General features: G+C 42.7%; 1 protein-coding gene across 1 annotated transcript; it reads left to right on the top strand.

The window, feature by feature from the left end:
* Window positions 1-1,440: 1,440 nt before the first annotated feature.
* LOC124131529 (steroid 17-alpha-hydroxylase/17,20 lyase-like) lies at window positions 1,441-15,043 on the top strand. The gene is made up of 6 exons (XM_046494829.2): window positions 1,441-2,662; window positions 7,067-7,279; window positions 8,715-8,850; window positions 11,916-12,178; window positions 12,991-13,118; window positions 13,732-15,043. The coding sequence occupies exons 1-6, from the start codon at window positions 2,114-2,116 to the stop codon at window positions 13,949-13,951; spliced, it is 1,509 nt and encodes a 502-aa protein (XP_046350785.1). The 5' UTR covers window positions 1,441-2,113; the 3' UTR covers window positions 13,952-15,043.
* The last annotated feature ends 2,555 nt before the right edge of the window (window positions 15,044-17,598 follow it).

Genomic DNA, 17,598 nt, shown 5'->3' with positions numbered 1-17,598 from the left:
TGCGTCAGTGTTTAAATGATACTCTCGGTACAGCTATGGAAGATGCTCTCTCACGGAGGTACAGGTACTGATATGAAGATGAATTAGACCATAGAGTGAGTGAGTGAGTGAGTGAGTGAGTTGAGTTTAACGCCGCTTTAACAGTATTATAGTTATATCACGGCGTGTTGGCTTAATGTGGGAGGAATGCCCGAAGTGATGCAGGTCAAAGACGTTTACCACTTCGGTGAAACCCACGAGCACGGGTATGGTGCTGACAAACCTAGAAACATAATCGGGGCGAACCCGGATTCGAACCAACAATCATAGATTTCTGGCGTGCCCAAAGGGTGCAACTCTGCACAGCGAATCGCGGCGCCTTAGACGACTGGGCCACCCGTGCCCCTTTAGACCATAGAGAGTCACAAGGACTGGTGGTGGTGTTGAGGTTTTCATCGGTGGTATAGTGTGGTGTGGTGTGGTGTGGTGTGGTGTGGTGTGGAGTGGTGTGATATAACTGAAATACTGTCCAAAGCGGCGTAAAACTCAACTCACTCACTCTAGTCACTGAACTGCGTCTATATGAGTGAGTGAGTGAGTATGGTTTTACGCCGCTTTTAGCAATATTCAAGCAATATCACGGCGGGGGACACCAGAAATGGGCTTCACACATTGTACCCATGTCGGGAATCGAACCCGGGTCTTCGGCGTGACGAGCGAACGCTTTAACCACTAGGCTACCCGACCGCCCCTGCGTCTATATGAACTGATGTAGGTACAACTTGTCAACAAAGTGCGTCGAAATGACTTAATGTAGGTTCATCTTGTCAACGAAGTGTGTCTATATGACCTAATGTAGGTACATCTACATCTAGACAACAAAGTGCGTCTATATGACCTTATGTAGGTACACCTAGCCAACGAAGTGCGTCTATATGGCCCAATTAAAGTACATCTATCTTGTCCACGAAGTGCGTCTATGTGGCATATATAGTCTCTGAATATTTAGTTAATCCAAATCATGTATATATGATGTAATCTGTCCAGGGACAACTGCACTCGCACAGACACACAGACACACACACAGACACGCACGCACAGACAAACAGACAGATAGCGACACGCACGCACACAGACAGACAGAGCAAAAAAAAAAACGAAAGTAATCTTGCATATGCTATTACCGAACACCTTGGCGATGAAGCCTTCAGAGCAAACCATTTGTGAAGTCTGGGTTAAACTATAGATAAGACTGTCTACAAGGTTCGTGTGATGTTAATGTCTTTTCGTTCTGCGACTGGAACACTACTTGGGCTTAGAGCCAAATCCCCCACTCTCTGCCACGCAGAAAACGACCCAGGTTGTTTTGATCTGTGACGTCACTTGGAGGTATGAAGGGGGCGTGACCAATCAGGAGCCAGGGTTTTGCCACATCTCCAAAATATGCATAAACAGATAAACAAGCGGCACATAGTGCCTTGTTAAAACGGGCTCAAGAGCTCATTAGCAAACCAGTTGAGACGATTCGAACGCGCATATCCTTCCGCTTAACATTAAGGAATATCTCCATCTGATTTCTAAGTACGCTGCACTTCACGTGTGTCATAGATCCGAGTTTAAAATGAGTCGGTAATATATTAGCACATTGACCTCGGAAGCTGTCTGACCTAGCGATCTAGGTCATGCGAGTCTCGAACTATTATAACAGTTATCCCGATTTGATGGTGTCACCATCACACAGTTGACAAACAGAAGCAGGATTGTGGTGGATTAAGACCGTGTCAACAGGTGTCTGTTCGGAAGGAAAAGTTTAGTGTTGAGCGAGCCGGCGTTTAACCCACGCGGAATCCACAGATCTCGTGAGATTAGTGAAGCGTGGTCCTCAGGAGCAGACTATTGCTAGTGATGAATATGCATCGGCTTCAACTGTACAGAAAAAGGTGACATTCTGAACCACTTTGACGGTTTATGTGTTACGCGACTCTGAAAAGACGTCGCGCTCACGGAATATTTCATAATAGACTGCTGTCGTCAATAATTGTGTTTGACGTCTTTCCTGAGAAACACAAAAGTTTGGACATATATCACATTTCCTCTCACATTAACATTCCACAAGTTGTGTACAAGTTAGGAAATGGAGATTATTACGTCTGTGCTTGTGTGTATTGCAATCCTGCTGATGAAAACATTATGGAGAATGAAGAAATCGAAAAAGACTCATTTGCCAGGGCCTCCAACATTAGAAGCCTTTAAAAGTCTCCTAAATACGTCCTCGACGACGGGTCTTCACGTCGCTGTCACCGACTGGGCTAAGGAATACGGCGACATCCTGGCGCTCAAACTCCCCGGTCAAGCCATCGTCTTTCTCAACGATGCCGACGTTGTCAAAGAGGTGTTTAGCTCGGAGGTTAACAAAAAAGTGACGAATGACAGGCAAGGTACTTTTGCGACCAAGTTTGTCTTTGACAATGGTTCCTTGGGGTTTCTGCAGGCGGGACAAGAGCATTCCCGTTTGCGTCGTCTCTTCCACGCGTCGCTCCACCTGTTCGGCGAGGGGGTCGAAGCTTATGAGACACACGCCGGGGATGAGATGAACCATGTGGTCAATGAGATTGGTCAGCAAACTCAAGTGGATCTCGAGAAGGTCCTCTCTACTTCCTTAATGAACTGTCTTCATATCTTGGTAAGTGTTGTTTCACTTATAGATGACGACGACGATGATGATATTGAATATTTCATCGTCAGCTTGTAGTTTTATGTTAAAGTTCAGCAACGTTCAAAACAATAAACATTTTATATTCTGTTCTCAATGTGCAACTAAAAAAAGCGCCTATGGAGTCGGAAATATTTTAATAGGTCAGCAAGAGGCAGCTACGGCTCACTTGTTCCGCCCACACCTTTCCCAGCAATCGCGACTCCTTGGTGACCATCAGTGGAGGGGCACGCAGGAACGTTTTCACTGTAAACTCGAGCGCCTGGAGTGTTTGTGATAAGCAAGCGGATTTAGACAGTATTTCAGTTTGTATTTCAGGCATGAAAGCTTAAATTATAATGTGAACGTGTGTGATGAGAGTGTGTACGATGAGATTACGCATGGTGAGAGTACGTATGATGAGAGTACGTATGCTGACGGTACCTATATTGAGGGCGTGTGTGGTGAGATTATGTATGATGAGAGTACGTATGATGAGAGTACGTATGCTGACAGTACGTATGACGAGGGCGTGTGTGATGAGAGTATGTATGATTAGAGTGCATATGACGAGAGTGCGTATGATGAGGGTGCGTATGATGAGAGTGCGTATGATGAGAGTACGTATGAGAGTACGTGTGAGAGTATGTATGATTTGAGTCGTATGATGAGAGTACGTATGATAAGGGTACGTATGGTGAGAGTACGCATGGTGAAGGTACGTATGATGAGAGTACGTATGCTGACGGTACCTATATTGAGGGCGTGTGTGGTGAGATTATGTATAATGAGAGTACGTATGATGAGAGTACGTATGCTGACAGTACGTATGACGAGGGCGTGTGTGATGAGAGTATGTATGATTAGAGTGCATATGACGAGAGTGCGTATGATGAGGGTGCGTATGATGAGAGTGCGTATGATGAGAGTACGTATGAGAGTACGTGTGAGAGTATGTATGATGAGAGTCGTATTATGAGAGTACGTATGATAAGGGTACGTATGGTGAGAGTACACATGGTGAAGGTACGTATGATGAGAGTACGTATGATGTGAGTTTGCATGATGAGAGTACGTATGACGAGAGTGCGTATGATGAGGATGCGTATGATGAGAGTACGCATGAGAGTACATATGATGAGGGTATGTATCATGAAGGTACGCATGATGAGGGTACGTCTGATGAGAGTACGTATGATTAGAGAACGTATGATGAGTGTACGTATGAGAGTACGTATGATGAGGGTATGTATGATGAGGGTACGTCTGATGAGAAAATGTATGATGAGAGTACGCATGAGAGTACGTATGATGAGGGTATGTATCATGAAGGTACGCATGATGAGGGTACGTCTGATGAGAGTACGTATGATTAGAGAACGTATGATGAGTGTACGTATGAGAGTACGTATGGTGAGAGTACGCATGATGAGGGTACGTATGATGAGAGTGCGTATGATGAGAGTGCGTATGATGAGAGAACGTATGATGAGTGTACGTATGAGAGTACGTTTGGTGAGAGTACGTATGACGAGAGTGCGTATAATGAGGATGCGTATGAAGAGAGTACGTATGAGAGTACGTATGGTGAGAGTACGTATGATGAGGGTATGTATGATGAGGGTACGTCTGATGAGAAAATGTATGATGAGGGTACTATGCTGACAGTACGTATGACGAGGACGTGTGTGATGAGAGTATGTATGATGAGAGTACATAAGACGAGAGTGCGTATGATGAGGGTGCGTATGATGAGAGTGCATATGTTGAGAGTACGTATTAGAGTACGTATGATGAGGGTATGTATGATGAAAGTACGCATGATGAGGTTACGTCTGATGAGAGAACGTATGATGAGAGTACGTATGAGAGTTCGTATGGTGAGAGTACGCATGATGAGGGTACGCATGATGAGTGTACGTCTGATGAGAGTACGTATGATGAGAGTACTATGCTGACAGTACGTATGATGAGGGTGCGTATGATGAGAGTGCGTATGATGAGAGTGCGTATGATGAGAGTACGCATGAGAGTACATATGATGAGGGTATGTATCATGAAGGTACGCATGATGAGGGTACGTCTGATGAGAGTACGTATGATTAGAGAACGTATGATGAGTGAACGTATGAGAGTACGTATGGTGAGAGTACGCATGATGAGGGTACGCATGATGAGGGTACATATGATGAGAGTGCGCATGATGAGAGTACGTATAACGAGGGCGTTTGTGATGAGAGTATGTATGATGAGAGTACATATGACGAGAGTGCGTATGATGAGGATGCGTATGATGAGAGTACGTATGAGAGTACGTATGGTGAGAGAACGTATGATGAGGTTATGTATGATGAGGGTACGCAAGATGAGGGTACGTATGATGTGAGTACGTATGGTGAGAGTACGTATGATGAGGGTATGTATGATGAGGGTACGCATGATGAGGGCACGTCTGATGAGAGAACGTATGATGAGAGTACGTATGAGAGTTCGTATGGTGAGAGTACGCATGATGAGGGTACGCATGATGAGTGTACGTCTGATGAGAGTACGTATGATGAGAGTACTATGCTGACAGTACGTATGACGAGGACGTGTGTGATGAGAGTACATATGACGAGAGTGCGTATGATGAGGGTGCGTATGATGAGAGTGCGTATGATGAGAGTGCGTATGATGAGAGTACGCATGAGAGTACATATGATGAGGGTATGTTTCATGAAGGTACGCATGATGAGGGTACGTCTGATGAGAGTACGTATGATTAGAGAACGTATGATGAGTGAACGTATGAGAGTACGTATGGTGAGAGTACGCATGATGAGGGTACGCATGATGAGGGTACGTATGATGAGAGTGCGTATGATGAGAGAACGTATGATGAGTGAACGTATGAGAGTACGTATGGTGAGAGTACGCATGATGAGGGTACGCATGATGAGGGTACATATGATGAGAGTGCGTATGATGAGAGTACGTATAACGAGGGCGTTTGTGATGAGAGTATGTATGATGAGAGTACATATGACGAGAGTGCGTATGATGAGGATGCGTATGATGAGAGTACGTATGAGAGTACGTATGGTGAGAGAACGTATGATGAGGTTATGTATGATGAGGGTACGCATGATGAGGGTACGTATGATGTGAGTACGTATAGTGAGAGTACGTATGATGAGGGTATGTATGATGAGGGTACGCATGATGAGGGCACGTCTGATGAGAGTACGTATGATGTGAGTACGTATGATGAGAGTACTATGCTGACAGTACGTATGACGAGGACGTATGTGATGAGAGTATGTATGATGAGAGTACATATAACGAGAGTGCGCATGATGAGGGTGAGCATGACGAGAGTGCGTATTATGAGAGTACGTATGGTGAGATAACGTATGATGAGGGTATGTATGATGAAGGTACGCATGATGAGGGTACGTCTGATGAGAGTACGTATGATGAGAGAACGTATGATGAGAGTACGTATGATGAGAGTACGTATGAGAGTACGTATGGTGAGAGTATGTATGATGAGGGTACGCATAACGAGGGTACGTATGATGAGAATGCGTATGATGAGAGTACGTATGACGAGGGCGTATGTTATTTAGAGTATGTACGATGTGAGTACATATGACGAGAGTGCGTATGATGAGGGTGCGTATGATGAGAGTGCGTATGATGCGAGTACGTATGAGAATACGTATGATGAGGGTATGTATGATGAGGGTACGCAAGATGAGAGTACGTCTGATGAAAGTACGTATACTGAGAGTACGTATGATGAGAGGACGTGTGATGAGAGTACGTATGAGAGAACGTATGGTGAGAGTATGTATGATGAGAGTACGTATGAGAGTACGTATGGCGAGAGTACGTATGATGAGGGTACGCATGATGAGAGTACGTATGATGAGAGTACGTATGATGTGAGTACAGGTGATGAGAGTACGTGTGATGACAGAGAGAGATAATTCTTATAAGACGCTAACTTCCACGCAACCAAGCATGCCCAAAGCGCTGTCAACACACATACATATGTACACTGAAGTCAAATGGCTGAGTTGTCAAACAAAAATGTTTCAGGGCTTGATGTCTAGCTGTCTAGCCGTGATATGACAAACCGCTTGTTACACACTATCTATTGGCGCGTTCAGGTAATGTTGGTTCATTGGAAATCACGTGTTCTCTGTTTTAAATAAATTTTATGGCAGATCTCATCCATTATTGTTTTCATTGTTCTCGTCGTGTTACGGATATAAAACATTTAGATAAACGAGATCCTTACAATATACCAATATAAAATAATACAAATGTGTCGGCAATCAGACAAATATAGCAAACCAACACAGTGGGTACATGTTCTGAGAAAGAATATTTCTTTATTGATTTCAGTTAATTGGACGACGTGCCGAGGGCGAGGCGCCGTCATTGTCCGCCATGTTGGATTTCAACAACGCCATGAACAAACTTCTGCGGTATGAACTGGACGCGACGCTGACGATGTTTCCGTTCCTCCGCCTCATACCTGGTTATTACAAAGGCATCTGCGACGACGTGCACGAATCCAAGACACGGTTACTTCACCACTTCTTCGAACAAACCAAGGTAAGGTCTTATGAAAACCATTCCACTAAATCATATCTTTAAGACAACCGAAAACACCATCGTGTTATGTCTACGAATTTCATCTTGTAGTAAAATTAAAGTTAAGAATGCTCTTCTGATTACTTATCACAATCGGACGGTCGGGTAGCCTAGTGGTTAAAGCGTTCGCTCGTCCCGCCGAAGACCCAGGTTCGATTTCCGACATGGGTACAATGTGTGAAGCCCATTTCTGGTGTCTCCCGCCGTGACATTGCTGGAATATTGCTAAAAGCGGCGTAAAACCATACTCACTCACTCACTCACTTATCACAATCATGTTTGCTGATGTTACCAGGAAATATGATTTTTTGTTTGTGTTATTAATATAATTGGCTGTTTTTTTAAAAAGAAAAGAAATTATTATCCCATTTGTTATTCAATAGGTCACACGTATTTGGTTGTTTGCGAAGTTGTTTCCCTTAGTCGTGACAGAATCCGATGATCCGGGGTTCGAATCCCAGATTCGCTCTGATTATGAATTCGGTCACACCCTTGGTTTTTCGCCAAAGTGGTACGTCTTAGATCATCAATTCGGGCTTTCCTTAAACATCAAGCTGACACGTCGTGATATAGTGAGTGAGTGAGTATCACGGCGGGGGACACCAGAAATGGGCTTCACACATTGCACCCATGTTGGGAATCGAAACCGGGTATTCGGCGGGACGAGCGAACGCTTTTAACCACTAGGCTACCCGACCGCCCCTCGTCGTGAAATAATAGAACCACTGTTCATTCGGGGTGGAATAGGTCTTCAGCAACTCATGCTTGCCGTAAAAGGCGACTATGCTTGTCGTAAGAGGCCAGTAACGGGATCGGGTGGTCAGGCTCGCTGACTTGGTTGATGCATGTCATCGTATCCCAATTGCGAAGATCGATGTTCATGATGTCAATAACTGGATTGTCTGGTCCAGACTCGATTATTTACAGACCGCCGTTATTACAGCTTGACTATTGCTGAGTACGGCGTTAAACAACAAACAAACAAACAAACAAACAACCAGTATATAATACACCGGATGGCAGTTGCTATTTAAGCAAACACTTCTACCCTGGTCTGTTTAAGAGTAAAAACGCCGCGATATAACTGGAATAATGTTAAAAGCGGCGTTAAACACAAATCACCCACTCACTTAAGAGTAAAATGATACAGCAAAATAGCCGTCCGAGACAATGATGCAGGTAATCGATCCCAATTGCGTGGATCGATGCTCATGATATCAATCGCTGGATTGTCTGGTTCAGACTCGATTATTTACAGACCGCCGTCATATCGCCAGATTATTGTTGAGTGCGGCGTAAAACAACAAACCAAACCAACTGTTCAAAACGGCGTAAAACCCAACTCACACAAAAGTCACCACACGTTCACTAAACTGTTCTTTGCCCTCATTGACAGAATGAATTCAATGCTGAGCTGGGACAAGGTTTCATATACAACGTCCTCACCGAGCAAGCCCGCGGGGAGGGAAGCAAAAAGGCTGGGATCACCGACAGTCAAATCAAATGTTTTATACTGGATTTTCTCAACGCAGGTAAGGAAGGGCTGTAAGTGGCCAATTAAAAGTAACACGTTTTTCACAAAACAGGTTCATTGTTCCTGCTCGGGGATTGCGTTGATTTACAACCAGGAACACGGTTGAGCTGGTTCAAACCTATCAAATTAGCATATTTTGTGGGTGTTACATGCTTGAATACAGTCCAGGTCGGTGGCTTGATTGGCTTCACAGTAACAATATCCTACCAGCGTTATGGATCACAGGGTAGAGAGGTTTGAAGTTTATGTTAGGATTGGCGTAAACTGAGACAGGGTTATATAAGTGGGTATGGTTTTACGCCGCTTTTAGCAATATTCAAGCAATATCACGGCGGGGGACACCAGAAATGGGCTTTACACCATTGTACCCATGTCAGGAATCGAACCCGGGTCTTCGGCGTGACGAGCGAACGCTTTAACCACTAGGCTACCCGACCGTCCGATTGTGATAAGTAATCAGAAGAGCATTCTTAAACTTAAATTTACTTCAAGATGTAATTCGTAGACATAACATGATTTAGTGGAATGGTTTTCATAAGACCTTACCTTGGTTTGTTCGAAGAAGTGGTGAAGTAACCGTGTATTTGGATTCGTGCACAATGTCACACATTGTACCCATGTCGGGAATCGAACCCGGGTCTTCGGCGTGACGAGCGAACGCTTTAACCACTAGGCTACCCGATCGCCCCCAGGGTTATATGACAACATTCAAGAGTGTCTGGGTGGTTTTCGGTCCAACAGGTTTCATCACAAGCGTCAGGCCAGAACTGTTGATCATGACTCTTGTAGGATGCTTTTATTTTATTTTTATTTTTTGTGTAGTTTGAAAATATTAATTATCAAAGTAAACATGACTGTGAAAGTACATCGTGACGGCTTTTGGTCACACCCACTGAGTCCAAATATAAAGGGACGGGTCCTATGTCATGTTGTCCACATCTAGGAAGTCCACACAATGAGTGCAAAGGTGTGAGCAAAAAGTGGAATCCGTTGAAAAAAACACGAATTTGCAACATCGTTTAAAAATAGTGCTTAAAGATAAAACAAAAACTATAGGGCGCGATACATTTTTGGGTCGGGTCGTGAGAAACAAGAAATTAATTTTTGATAATCCTTATCAGACGTCATTGCCTTCATATTTCACTTATTTCGTAAGAATTATCTAGGAGTTTCTACTTTGTCCGTTCACCAAACAAGTCATGATGTTTATTTGCTGTTCAACGCCGCGCACTGTAATATTCCAGCTATTAAAGAAATAGTCTGTAAAATAAATAAACGAATCTGGACGAGATAATTCAGTGATTGACATCATGAGCAATTGGAATACGATGACATGCATCAACCAAGTCAATGAGAATGACCATCCGATCCAGTTAGTCGCCTCTTACAAGCATGGGTTGCTAAAGACCAATTCTAACCCGGATCGTCACGGGTAAACTGTGATATATGAGAAACACATTGTGTGTGTTTATCAAATTGCCACCAAATTGTACGTGTTAACCTAAGGAGTAGACTTAAAGTCTCCAAAGTCTTAGGTGTTTTCCGGGTACCAGGTCGGTTAGAGCGAATATTGACGAGAATTTAAAGCATTGAGCTATGGCGTCAAGATAAGCGATACTGCGTGTTAACTGAAACCAAGATGGCCGTCTAACTTGAAATAAGAGACAGTTGGTAAAAAAAGTGGATCGTCACCCCGAAGACCCGAGTTCGATTCTACATGGCGCCCAGGAAAAAATACTGAAATTTCAGATGCTCAGTTTCCCGAACATCAATGAACCCCCGACAGGATGCGTTGATTTGTGAATCTTTCAAACGGAGGGGTGTAATCGAGTACATCCGTGTTGCCTTCGTACTTGGTCGCTCTCCATGCGTGGCCATGTCAACCCCACGCGGTTGTCAATTCCTAATATGGCGCGCTACTTATGACTGTTGGTGTTAATGAAAGAAAACGCTCGACTGTTCTGTTGATACAGAATATACATTACTGACAGTCCCATTATATTCCAGGGTCCCGTTGCACAAAGCGATCTTAGCCCTAAGACTATGTTAGAGTATGGGTGTTACGATCATCTTAGCGCTAAGATCGCTTTGTGCAAGTGGGCCCTGGTGTGAAAGGTATGGATTAGGTATGTATTAGGTTAGACATCCAGTCGCTGAAATGAAAATATTTTCAGAAAAAAACCCAGTTAAATTATCTTAATAAAATATAATAAAAAGGAGCACAGAGATTCTGTTCAAATTCAAACTGCAGTAATCTAGACTTGCCAACTATTATAGACATTCATGGGCTGTATATGTTTCGGGTCAGTAGGACAGACTTGTGTTTGTTTTTTTGCAACAGTTTGCCGAGTAACTGTATCATAGCAACCAGCATTGTAGTAATTAAATCTTGTATAATACAAATAACTATATAAACAGAAAGCTTTAAACTTAAGGTAACATCACGATTTATAACAGGCATAATTATATCTACAATAAAGAAGTGGTTTGGGGATGGGAATGGCCTTGTGGGTAGCGCGTTCGTTCTACACGCCAAAGTCCCATGTTCGAGTCCCCAAGTGGTACTAAGGGTGAAAGCATTCTTGATGTCCACGTGGTATGTCTTGCTCGTTTGATTCCGTGTAATTCCGGCTCAAAATGTACATTGTGGAATATGGTCCCCGAGTATTTTCATTATGGATAGGAGACGATATAATGCATGTGGTTGTAGTTTTTTTCAGAATTTTCATCAATACCAAGCATTCTGTGAAATACAAATACCTTACTTGCTCGAGTCCCAAGCAACACATGCTTATCGCAAGTGGCAGCTGACTGGATCGGTAGGTCATGCTGTCTGACTTGGTTGATACATGTCATCGATCCCAATTGCGTGGATCGATGCTCATGATGTCAATCACTGGATTTTCTCTCCAGACTCGATTACTTACATACCACCGTCATATAATAGAGTATAAATATTGCCGAGTGCGGCGTAAAACAAGCAAACAAACCCATTCATTTGCTCGAATAGAATCCTCCACATGTATTCTTTTATCTACTTACCCCTGGTATTTCTCTTGCCAGGCTACGTGACGACACGTGGGGCTCTGCTGGGTACAATGCTCTGCCTCATCAACCACCAGGACGTACAACAGAACATGTACAAGGAACTGCGAACGCAGATCGGTTCAAGGGAGGTAACTCTAGAAGATCGTCCGAAACTGCCTTACCTTGAGGCCGTGATTCTTGAAGCCCTGCGCTATACCAGCCACACCCCTTTCAGTATCCCCCACCTCAGCCGCGGGGACATAGAGACACGAGGGTACACGATACCCAAGGGCACCCTGGTATGTTGAGTGTTATATCTGACCCAGTTGTTCACTTGATTGATAAAAGTTTCTGAAGGGAATCGATCAATATGGGCGCTTAAGAAATCCAGAAATGGTCCGTATTCGATTATATATGATGTCGTTTGATTAACATAATAAACTTGAAAAACGATGAAATTTGTAATTTGTACAGTAAGAGGCTGTTTGCCGTTAATGTTGATATTACAATGCGATCGCTTCATTTGTTGTTGTTGACGACGTTATTGCCCATGTTGCTGACGTTATTGCCCATGTTGCTGGCGTTGCCCCTGTAGCTGACGTTGTTGCTCATATAGCTGACACTGTTGCACATGTAGCTGACGTTTTTGCCCATGTAGCTGAGTTTGTTGTCCATGTAGCTGACGTTGCCCATGTAGCTGACGTTGTTGTCCATGTAGCTGACGTTGTTGCCCATGTAGCTGACGTTTTTGCCCATGTAGCTGAGTTTGTTGTCCATGTAGCTGACGTTGCCCATGTAGCTAACCAATGCCAATGTTGCTGACTTTGTTGCCCATGTAGCTGACGTTGTTGTCCATGTAGTTGACGTTGCCCATGTAGCTGACGTTGTTGTCCATGTAGCTTACGTTGTTGTCCATGTAGCTAACGTCGTTGCTCATGTTGCTGACAGTAATGCCCATGTAGCTGACGTGTTGTCCAATGAACTCACACTCTTGTTCACATATTGCTGACGTTGTTGCCCATGTATTTGAAAGTTTGACAATGTAACTGATGTTTTTCACATATTGCTGACGTGTTTGTCCTTTTAGCTCATAGTGTTGTCTATGTTGTAGTTGGTAGCCAACTTGTGGAACATCCACCATGATTATCGCGTGCACGAGGACCCCTGGGTCTTCCGTCCAGAAAGGTTTCTGGACACTGCTGGCCAGCTGCTGCCCAAAGATCACCCCTTGAGGAGAAAGTAAGATCACTTTAACTGTTAATATTAATCACCAAGGAAAAGGGCATACAATCATCCAAGTTATGTATCTTGACGCGTAGAATGAGTTAGCAATGCTTGCCGCCGTTATTCAAAATCAATCTCATTTAGATCAGATATTTTGCTCTGATGCGATACCTCTGTGTGTGACGATCTGAGGAAACCTACCGGTACGAGTGAGTGAAGAATTGAAAAAAAGTATATCTGATTTCCGTATGTCGAAAATGAATATAATCGGAAGGTTTCAAATGCAAACAAATAAAGCCGCGCTATCATATGTTGTGGATATTTTAAATATCCTGTTCTGTGACGTGTTTTTGTGCTAAAATAGAATCGTGGTGGCTAAGCGAATCATTTTAGAAAGCTGACATCTGATTGGCTCAACAAAGATTGATTGAGCGGGTCAAAGTTCGTCCATGGTCCTTCTACGAACGTGTCGTCGGATCTTCAAGCAGAGAGGTATCCCGTCATCGTAAAATATAGATTGATTCTAAATATATGTAAATCGTCAACAAATTCGACATGATAGATTCTCGGGGATGAATACACTACGTTCCCCAATCACACTAATACTTCTTTCAATATTTCTTTGCAGATCTATCCCTTTTGGTATTGGCAAGAGACGATGTCCAGGCGAGAGCTTTGCGAAAAGCCGTTTGTTCATGTATGTCGCAACCTTGGTGCAAAATTTCCAATTCCAACCACTAGAGGGAGTCCGAGGTGCTTCCGCTGATCCACGAACATGGCGACCGGGTGTCATCTTACATCTGCCGGAAATCGTCTGCAAAGTTGTGAAACGAAATAACGTCAACTAACTGAAAAGGCGCGCTGGGGATTTGAAAGTATCTCCGGAAGCTTAACTTTACATGAGGCTGAAACATAATAACAAAGTGTGCTGGGACAATGACTCTTAAGACACTTTTGTGGGCTTCTTGGTGTGAGGTTGTTGCTGGTATTGCCTGTGAAACAAGACTTCATGACATTGAAACAGCCATAGGTCCATTTGGTCGCTATGACTTGAATAGGCACAGAAAGACAACGACAAGAGTGCACATCCCCGCTGATACAGTGTCTAAGGATCCACTTTTACTTTGTAAATCGTATCAGTTCATAGTTTTGAGATGCATTAATCAGAGGTAAAGCATGCCTTTTGGTACCCAAATACTTTATACTCACGAAAGGTGTAACCATTCACACTGCAATATACATGGCTGTAGAACAGCGGCAGTTGTAAAGTTCTCCGCTGCATGTTTACAGGAAGAAAAATTATGGATGTCAACTTCTTTATTATGAGGAACACAACGTTTCGGAGTACATGCTTACTCCCTGATTTTTCTTCCTTATGTGTATCACTTCCAAATGCCTTACAAGGACCTGCATGTTTACAGTTCTCAAGAGCTGCTTAGAAGATAATTGGATTTAGCGTAGATGAAATACAAAGTAATATTTATATATGTATATGTATATATTGAAGTTGAATGTACAGACATGTATATCCTTTGAATTGCGTCCCTTAGCCATGCCAGGATTCGCTGGTCATTGGTTCGAGTCACAGATTCACCCCAATTATGATCCTTGGTCTGTCAACACCATACCCGTGATCGGGGGTTTCACCAAAGTTGTAAAGGTCTGTGGCTTGCACCTCTATGCGATTACCACCCCCCTCCACCCCCCCCCCCCCCCCCCCTTACATTAAGCTGGTACCTCCTTTTAATTATAACTGACGTAGTACAGATCAAAGCAACACATTTACTCCTCCTTTTGAATGGGTTGCCGTTATGCTTCATGCGTTTCTCAAGGGCAGCAGTGTAATATATATACATGTATGTATCGACAATTTGAAGCACAAACAATGCATTAGTTCATATGAGACTGTATTATTGTACCAATAAATATTGACAAAACTTGACCCTCTTTTCTTTGAATAACAACACGTCCGTCATGTGTACGCGGACAGTTTCTTCACGGCCAAAGGGAACCATCATATATTTTATGAGCTCTTCGAAATGTAGGCATGAGAAGGTGAAACAGCGCACTAACAATATTATACAACGTACTATTTCGGTGAATGCTAAACTTGAATCCATTGATTATGAACGCTCTGGGCGTACTTTATCTGCGTGAGACGATTTGATTTATGTCTCGACTATACTATATGCAGATCTCTAGATGTGAATAATTTAGGGATTTTGTCATGGAAAAAGAAAAAGGACAATGAGGCAGCTTCTGTTAGCAAATGTGAATCACCCTTGGAGTTGCTTCTGTCAATACGTCAATACTCTGGTGCTGCTACTAGTGGGGCGGTTAAGGCTGGATTTTAGTCAAAATTGTGCACTTTGGGTTAAAAGCACCAAACTTGGTACACTTATACATTGAAACATTCCAAACATTTCTGGATATAGATCCACCTCAGCAGCGCCACCCTGGTGGTAGAAAATCCAAGATGGCCGCCAAAATGGTTAAAATCTCTTATGACGTCAATTTATGTTCATTAATCATAATCATCATTATTGTGTCAATTTTAGTCATTTATATAAAGTTAATTGCGTCAATGTTGTATATAATTCAAATCTAATATGCAGCGCCCACTGATGGCGAAGAAAATCCAAGATGGCCGCCAAAGCATGAAATCTCGGTGCACCAGCTCATCAACATTGATGAAACACCACTCCCACACCCACCCATCACCATCCCGACCCCCCCCCCCCCCCCCCTCCTACCCCCAACACGTGACAATCACCACTCCCGTACACGACCATCACCACCCCCTCTCCCACCCCCAAATTACTTGAAAATGTTGTAAAGCCATATTTGATTAAAAATAATTGCAATGAGCAAATGATACTGATATTGTGGACAAACATTTGACATTTTTTTAGCAACACTTATCCACAGACGTAATTTAAAGTTGAAACAAATTTTCAGAGGAACATTTCCTTCTGGCTGCCATAAACAGTATGTACCTGCCTCTTTGAAAGCTCTAGTCAGTATGAAATTTGTAGTACCAGGTATGAAAAAAGAATCTTCAAGCATTCCAAACTACAGTAAACTACGGTTATAACGAACTCAAAGGGACCACTAATTTTAGTTCGTTGTAGCCGTAGTTCGTTATAAACATATATACATAATTTATACAGCAAATGGCTTGGACCAAAAAACCAGTTCCGCAAAGTTCGTTATAAGCGTGTTCGTTATAAACGTAGTTTACTGTATCTCAGAACATCTTGTCTTCAAAGCATGAAATCTCGGTGCACCAGCTCATCAACACAAACACCAATGAGACCGAGAAATACAAGTCCCAGTTTACTTGGTATTAAACATGGTGTAAAATATGGTGTATTTGAACAGATATAGCACAGTTTATGTGATGAACATCCTTATTATGTTTGGTAGATTTGCATATAGAAAGAGTTGCTTTCAGGATTCTCAGAAACTGTCCCAAAGGAAGTAGATTGAAAACTGCAATCTGTGCTGCTGGAATTGCCTCAGGCAGATTTGCAGACATTCTCTTGTGTGGCACAAGGTCAGACACATGAACAATTCAATAGCCGTATGAAAGGAGATGGAGGTGCAGTTGGATTGACTGAAACAGCCGAGAGTTTTCTTCTAGAGACCCACGGTATTAAAAAAAGACATTGTCACCATTTCATGCCTTCACCGGTTCATATGCTTGGGATAAGTGTCAAGTATTTCCTGAAGTCACCAATGCTTTCCCATCATCAACAGATATCGCTGACAACACAATGCAGATTCTTGAGCGGTTTATCGTTCTCACTGGTTTATTTGGAAGGATAATGAAAGGCAAAATCTCTATTCATGAATATCTCAGACAATTGACATTTCAACCCAAAGAGTCAGCACTGAGACAGCACCAATGCATATTTTGGGACAGGTGCTTGACAAACGTCCCACACTACAAATCTTGTAGTCAGGGGTTGGGAGAGGACATGCAGTAATATATAGATATTCCAAGTGGACAACACTTGGTCAGGCACAAAGAAGCGTTAAAAACTAACACTACACCAGAAAGAAGTCTTGCAAACCTTTGTAAACTTTACACTGCCTGTCTTGAGTACAGTGCTATGTGATACTTTGAAGGAAAGTGTTCACTGTAAGTGAATAATAGAACCGTAAACACATACATTGAACCGATATTCCTGGTCCTACTTCAGTAGGAAGTAAGTTAATGTCATAGGTTCATGTCAATAATGTCAATAATTATTTTACATACATTCCTGATTTAAGATATGAATCCATTCCCAGATGAGTGATTTTGGGGTGATCTAATATAAACTGTTTGGAACCTTTCTCAGTAGACCATTTATAAAATAATATGCCGAGAATAGATCATAGACAAAACATATCAATTGATACAATGTGATTTCAAATGTTTCATCATTTCAAAACTATCATCAAATTATCCTTAGTCCAAAGATATCAAATGATATCTATATCTGCTGTA

This window comes from Haliotis rufescens, unplaced genomic scaffold (genome assembly GCF_023055435.1).
Source record: "Haliotis rufescens isolate VD_foot unplaced genomic scaffold, xgHalRufe1.0.p SCAF_1, whole genome shotgun sequence".
NCBI classification, from domain to species: Eukaryota; Metazoa; Mollusca; class Gastropoda; order Lepetellida; family Haliotidae; genus Haliotis; species Haliotis rufescens.
Note: the sequence above shows the minus strand (reverse complement) of the source record. Positions and strands in the feature narration are given on the sequence as shown.